This window comes from Microtus ochrogaster, unplaced genomic scaffold, assembly GCF_000317375.1.
Source record: "Microtus ochrogaster isolate Prairie Vole_2 unplaced genomic scaffold, MicOch1.0 UNK89, whole genome shotgun sequence".
NCBI classification, from domain to species: domain Eukaryota; kingdom Metazoa; phylum Chordata; class Mammalia; order Rodentia; family Cricetidae; genus Microtus; species Microtus ochrogaster.
The window spans coordinates 1,377,413-1,384,258 of NW_004949187.1; the positions used below are offsets into that span (position 1 = coordinate 1,377,413).

At 43.4% G+C, this 6,846-nt stretch overlaps 2 protein-coding genes across 2 annotated transcripts in view; both read right to left on the bottom strand.

Annotated features, from left to right (window-relative positions):
- LOC113455702 (zinc finger protein 14-like) overlaps positions 1 to 876 on the bottom strand; it is a 6,768-nt gene extending 5,892 nt beyond the window's left edge. Inside the window, exon 1 of the mRNA XM_026777891.1 lies at positions 144 to 876. Within this exon, the coding sequence (XP_026633692.1) occupies positions 144 to 873 (730 nt within the window). The 5' untranslated portion in view covers positions 874 to 876. The remainder of the gene's footprint in view (positions 1 to 143) is intronic.
- Positions 877 to 1,742: 866 nt separating this feature from the next.
- Positions 1,743 to 6,840, bottom strand: LOC101991533 (zinc finger protein 124-like). Its single transcript, XM_013355063.2, has 3 exons — positions 6,816 to 6,840; positions 2,243 to 2,369; positions 1,743 to 2,052 (listed from the first exon to the last, which is right to left on the bottom strand). The coding sequence occupies exons 1-3, from the start codon at positions 6,816 to 6,818 to the stop codon at positions 1,757 to 1,759; spliced, it is 426 nt and encodes a 141-aa protein (XP_013210517.2). The 5' UTR covers positions 6,819 to 6,840; the 3' UTR covers positions 1,743 to 1,756.
- Between the last annotated feature and the right edge of the window lie 6 nt (positions 6,841 to 6,846).

Consider the following 6,846-nt stretch of genomic DNA (forward strand, 5'->3'; position numbering starts at 1 on the left):
AGGTGCGAGAGTTAGCCTAGAAGAGGCTAGATAGAAATGGCCAAGCAGTGATTAAATGAATACAGTGTCCGTATAATTATTTCGGGGCATAAGCTAGCCAAGTGGCTGGGGTGCTGGGGACGCAGCTCCACCACTCCTATTACAACATTCTCCACTGTGAATCTGTTCATGGTATCTAAGAGCATTGTGATGCATGAAGTTTTTCCCACATTGCTTGCATGCATAGGGCTTCTCTCCACTATGAATCCTTTCATGACATTGAAGAGAACTGCAATCAATGAAGGCTTTCCCACATACCTTACATTCATAGGGTTTCACCCCAGTATGAATTTGTTCGTGTCTTCGCAAGGCATTAGAACAAGTGAATGCTTTTCCACATTGCTTGTATACATAGGGTTTCTCCACATTGTGAATCTTTTCATGGCATTGAAGGGAACTGTGATCTCTGAAGGCTACCCCACATTGATTACATATGTATTCTACTCCATTAGGAGTCTGTTCATGACTCTCAATCTTATTCAAGGAAGGAAAGACTTTCAGAAATTGCTTGCATTTATAGGGTTTCTCTCCACTATGGGTCCTTTCATGGCGGCGAAGGCCACTGGAATAAGTGAAGGTCTTACCACACTGCTTACATGTATAAAGCTGGTCTCCAGTATGTGTTCTTTCGTGTGTCAAGAAAGAACCAGAAGAGTGAAAGGCTTTACCACATACTTTACATATATATGGCCCATGTCCATCACGTGTTACATGCTGTTGGATACCAGCAAGAGTCAAAAAATCTTTCCCAGATAGTTCTGTTAGAGTCAAAGCGAACTGCACATCTCTAGCTGCTGGGAAGAGAGAGATGGAAAAGAGAAAGAAGAAAGCCATGCCTTTTGCAGTGGAGGAATTGGAATCAAGTATGTGGCACTGGGAGACCTCATCATCCTCATCACTTTCGGCCCCCTGGCTGTCCAGGTGGGGTCCTTGGCCATCTTCCCTCTAGTCTATGCCATCCCTCTGGCCCTCAGCACGGAGGCCATTCTCCATTCCAACAACAGCAGGGACATGGAGTCTGACCAGGAGGCCGGCATTGTCACTCTGGCCATCCTCATCGGGCCCACCCTCTCCTACGTGCTCTACACCACGCTGCTCTTTCTGCCCTACCTGATCTTCAGCATCCTGGCCACGCACTGCAGCATCAGCCTGGCGCTGCCCCTGCTCACCATCCCCGTGGCCTTCTCCCTTGAGAGGCAGTTCCGCAGCCAGGCTTTCAACAAGCTACCCCAGAGGACAGCCAAGCTCAACCTCCTTCTGGGACTTTTCTACGTCTTTGGCATCATCCTGGCACCGGCAGGCAGTCTGCCCAGACTCTGAGGCGACTGTTAGCTCCCTCCACAGTACAGCCCCTCCTTAGGATGTGCAGAAGCCAGAGACTGAGAAGGGGTGCAGCTGGCCAGGGTGGGTGCCCAGCGTGGGCTGCCAGCTCCCACCCTTGTGTGTTAGGATTATCTTCGTCAGGATAATCTGTTGTGGTTTGTTTGCCATGTTATGGGGAGCCCCGAAACCACTCTAGTGTCCGAGGATGAATTGAACATACTGTCCTGCTGTTGTTTATAATCCCCACTAGAGGGCGGTGTCAGGCCACTTTAGGATGGGAGGCCCATCTCGCTTGTGCTGAACAGAATGCCCTAACAATTCATGAAGGATCTGTGTCCCAGAAGAGCCACAGTGACAAAGCACAAAAAAAAAAAAAAAACTTTCCCACCCTGCTTTAAAACACAAAGTTTTTCTTTAACATGCATTCCTTCATGGCCATGAACATCACGGTGTCCACTAAAACCGTCCTCAGTTTGCTTACATTCGAAGGTTCCTCTTCTGTGTGAGTCTTCAGATGTTCCAGAAAGCACTGTGGAGGACTATAGACTTTCCAACAGTCCTTGTAAGTGCCTTGTTTCTCGGCATATTCTTGATTCTCACATAGACTGTATCCAGTCTGAACTTCAGTGGGAAGAATTTTCCTTAAATTTTCATAATCATCTTCAAGGGTCTGATCTTCCTGCTTTTTTGCTGGAATGAAGACCCAGAAAAATCACTTTGAGTTAATCCAGCACTATAGGAAAGTATTAGATTCTACAACATCACCATGACTGGTTTATTCATCAGAATTTCTGTTTCTGTATGAATCATGGAGCTGCACTGACCAGCAAACACTGATCTGATTCTCGTGGACTAAACGAGGCAATGATTTCCACCTTACCTACGGCAGCCAGGTTCCTGAAGGTTTCCTGCATCACATCTCTGTGTAGCTTCTTTTGAGAAGAATTCAGTAAAGCCCACTCCTCTGAGGTGAAGTTCACAGCCACATCCTCGAAGGATACAGACCCCTGAAAAATGAGGAGGGGTGAGACATACTGGAGCACTCTGCTCGTGCGCACAGTGTTTACAGAATGGTGTACTGTCTAACTGTTAAACCCAGGTAGTGCTCATCAGCGTTCTGGTCAATGCCCACACTCTAACAATATCATTCCAATGCTAGGTTGAAAGTATATTATAAAGGAAAAGCAGCAGATGCCTGGTATGCTGTTTGGTCATCCAGTAAAGTCTGTATAATGGTTCTTTACACCTCTCATAAAAAAAATCCTACTAGGCCAGGCATAGCAGTACATGCCTTATTCCCAGCACTTGGGAGGCAGAGGCAGGCAGGTCTCCTTGAGGTCAGCCTTACATAGTGAGGCTCTGTCTTATAAAAATATCCCACTAGTCAGTATCTATAACAGAGTTAACACCAGCTATATGGAGACTATTCTTAGAACAGGGCTTGGAACAGGGCTTGACTCTCAAGCATGAGGGCCTGAGTTTGAACCCCCACAAGTACACGTAAAATTGCTGGACATGGTGGAACACAGCACTGGAGATTACAGGTGGAGACAGGTGGCTCCCTGGTGCACACTGGCCAGGCAGTCTAGTGTACTTGGTAAGCTTCAGGCAAAAGAAGGTCCTTTCTCAAAAGGTCATTTCCAAGGAATGACCCAAGGTTGTTCTCTATCCTCCACATGCATAAGTATACACATGTGCATGTGTACCTGTGTAAAGATCTGTAAGCATACATATAAAAAAGATACATTTTCAATTTTCCCTGGGGTCTGGGTACTGGCATTTTGGATGGACCTCACTAGCCTACCTGTGGAAAGGGGCTCACTGTTTCAGTTTAAGACAGCAATATGCTACTTATTTAGCTCCCACTGTCCCTCTAAATGTCCGCAAGCTTCTGACATGCTTATCAGAAGGATCCTACTTGATTAGAATGAAAATATGCTCTGGAGGATTAGTTCCCAAGGAGCTGGTCTGACGGATAATACAGAACAAACACTTCATCTCTCAACTTCTTCCTTAAGAAGCTGCACATCTTTGTTTGCACAAAGAAAACTTGAGAAGTCTTGTACTTGACATCTTATTGGCAATCAAATAGTTTGAAAGCCCTATGAAGGATAATCTACTATGATAATGTGAAAAGACTTTAGCTTTTCCTCAAAAAGGCTAAGAGAAATAGAAACGAGGGGAATGGCATTGTTAGAAGAGGCTTACTGACAGATATATTTAGAAAATATAATTATTTCTCAACACATCTTTATCTAGTTGACTACTAACCCAGAATTTCTTTTATCAGAAGATCCCTACATATAAGTAAAGAGGAAGTCCATAAGGAATGTCCCATGTAAATATAGATGAACTGAGTATCTTACAGACAAACAGCACTGGGCAAAAGGGTTTAGACAAAATAACAGCTTGTGGTGTCAATACCCTGATAGCACAAATAGGTCACCCAGAAGAAAAATCAACCAAGGAACTTCAGTGTTAAACTGCAGCATAGATCAAATGCACTTAACAGCATTTACAGAACAGTTCATCAAACAACTGCAGAACACACATTCTTCTCAGCATCAGATGGAATATTTTCCAAAACACATCACATATTAGGTGATAAAACATTAGCAAATCCAAACACACACACACACACACACACACACACACACACACACACACACACACACAGTAACTAACCAAACTAACAAAAACAATACCTCCCAAACCCAAATATACTGTGAAATGCTTTCTTACATTGTATCAGATGAAAACTGTCAACTTTCAAAATGTTTAATCTGGAAAAAATATTAAGAAACCCAGGGCCAAGAAGACAGATTAGCATAAAGACCTAATTTTGATCCCTAGTTCTCACCTAAGAAATTATGCATGATGCACACACCATGTGCTGCGGACTTGTAAGACCTGTAGTTGTGAAACTATTCTAGGAAATAAAGGGAATTGTTTTGTAGTATGAATATATGATAATATAAATAGATGAAAAGAAAACTTTACCAAATTTAATGTAATGTTGAAAGAGAGACTAAGCCAGACAGGAAATTGGGAAGAGGTAGGGACTGGGGATAAATCTGGAGTTGGGAGAAGCGAAAAGTAAATATGATAAAAAAACATTGAATGCCTATAAGAAATTCTCAAAAATTTCAGTAATATGGGTCCTCCTGTATCAATCAAGAAAATGTAGCACAGGCTTGCCCACAGGCCAACATGATGAAGGTATTCTCTCAGTTGAGGGTCCCACTTCCCAAATGACTGTAGCTGGTAGTAAGCTGACATAAAATGAGCCAGTACACACATTAATGGCAGAAATCAACTTAACACATTCCAGGACAAACTAATATTGACTTGGAAACATGCACACATTTCCCTTTCCCATGAAGAGTCAAATTATACACTGAAATGGGAATGATGACAGTTAAGTGTTTTGACAAATCATTGTCAAGTATCTTTCGATGTGTAAAGTTTCTTTTAGATTTGCAGAAGTAGATTGCCATACAAAATCAAGAATTAAAAAGCTAATAGACATTAGAAGCAAGAGAGCCTTTGATAATGTTCTATTCCACATCATGCTCAAAGCTCAGAATCTAGTAGAAACGGGAAGCATACATTAAGATAATAAAGGTTTTCATGACAAACACATGACTAGTAACAACATGCTAACTAAGGAAAAAAACAGAAAGCATTTTCTCAATGATCAGAAAGAATTACTAGGTTACTACTCATGACTCTTCTTGAATATAGTACTAAATTAGCTTGAGCAATTATGCAAATAAAAGCAATAACAGTATATGAATCAGAAAGAAAGTGAAACTATTCCTGTTTCAATACACAGAAAATCATAACCAGGTACTATAGTATACACCAGGAATCACAGCACATGGGAGGCTAAGATAGAGGATTAGAGTTCCAGGCCAGCTGGGGTACACAGTTATATTCTCTGTGTAAAAAGCAACATATCCAACAAAATCTCGAACAGATCAAAAGATTACAACAGGCCCTGGAGAGATGTTTTAGAGGTTAAGAGTACTGGCTGCTCTTCCAGAGGTCCAGAGTTCAATTTCCAGCAACCACATACATGGTGGTTCACAACTATCTCTAGTGGGATCTGATGCCCTCTTCTGGCATAAAAGTCATACATGCAGATAGAGCACTCAAATAAATAAAATAAATACATGTCTTTAAAAAAGCACTTGGGAGGCAGAGGCAGGCAGATCTCTGTGAGTTCGAGGCCAGTCTTGTCTAAAGCCTAGTATACAAGAGCTAGTTCCAGGACCAGAGAAACCCTGTCTCAAAAAACCAACCAACCAAACAAACAAACAACAACAAAACACCAAAAAGGCCTTTTGAGATTATAAACTATTTAGGAAGGCAGGAGGGTACGAAATCAACAGGCAATGCCCAATACATTTTCTCCTAGTGGATAACGAACTATCTCGCAGAGATACATGGTCAGCAATTACAAAGAGAGAGAAAGAAAGGGTGTGAAGGTGGGTGGGTAGGGAGGTGGGGCAGTGGGGCAGTTTGGGGAGGAGTTGGGAGTGACAAAAGGTGTGATCAGAATATAATGCATGAATCTTTTTCAATAAAAAAGGCAAAAAAAATTAAGAAAGAAATTAAACAAGATGTTAGAAGAAGAAACACCTACCATGACTATGGATAGGAGCATCAGTATTGCAAAAATGAGTCAAAGTAATAATATAGATACAGTGAAATTGCCATGAAATTATCACAACATTTTACACAAAACTAGAAACAATTCTCTCTCTTTTTTTTTTTCTTTTTCGACTTGGCTCCTGTGTGTAGCCGTGGTTGTCCTGAAACTCAGTCGGTAGACCATGCTGGCCTTGAACTCACGGAGATCCGCCTGCTTCCGAGTGCTGGGATTAAAGGCGTGCTCCACCAAACCCGGGTTAAGAAACAATCCCCAAAACTTCATGTTTCCTATTACCTGATCTCAAAACACACTGCAGGTGAGAGAACAAACGAAAGAGAACAGAACAGAACAGAACAGAACAGAACAGAACAGAACAGAACAGAACAGAACAGAACAGAACAGAACAGAACCACACAGAATACTGCATAAATACTCGAGGTCCAATGGAAGCGCAGAGAACACAGAAATAGTCCCAGCGCATCACAAACGGCCACACGTCTCCATTCCGTGTTTCTCAGAGGACCCGGGGGTCGCCCGATCCGGTAAATTCGGCAGTGTGAGGACGACCTGGGAACTGAAGGATCGCAACTGACAGTCATCGGATGGGGACAAAATCGTGGATTTTAGAAACGGTTTCCCATGAACCTGAAAGGCAGGGAAACAAAGCGGGCGCGCATCGCCCCGCCGCGGCCCGCACCCGGCCACCGCGTCCTCGGGGAGCCCGCGCGCAGCTGCAGAGGCTCCGCCGCGGTCCCCGCGACCTGAGCGGTCGCCCGCCCCGCACCCGGGCGCTCACCATGGCTGCGCTCCGGGCCTCCCGCGGCCTC

Coding starts and splice junctions, on each gene's coding strand:
- LOC101991533 (XM_013355063.2), bottom strand. Junction 2,053..2,242: donor CAGGAACCTGGCTGCCGTAG/GTAAGGTGGAAA, acceptor TCTTCATTCCAG/CAAAAAAGCAGGAAGATCAG.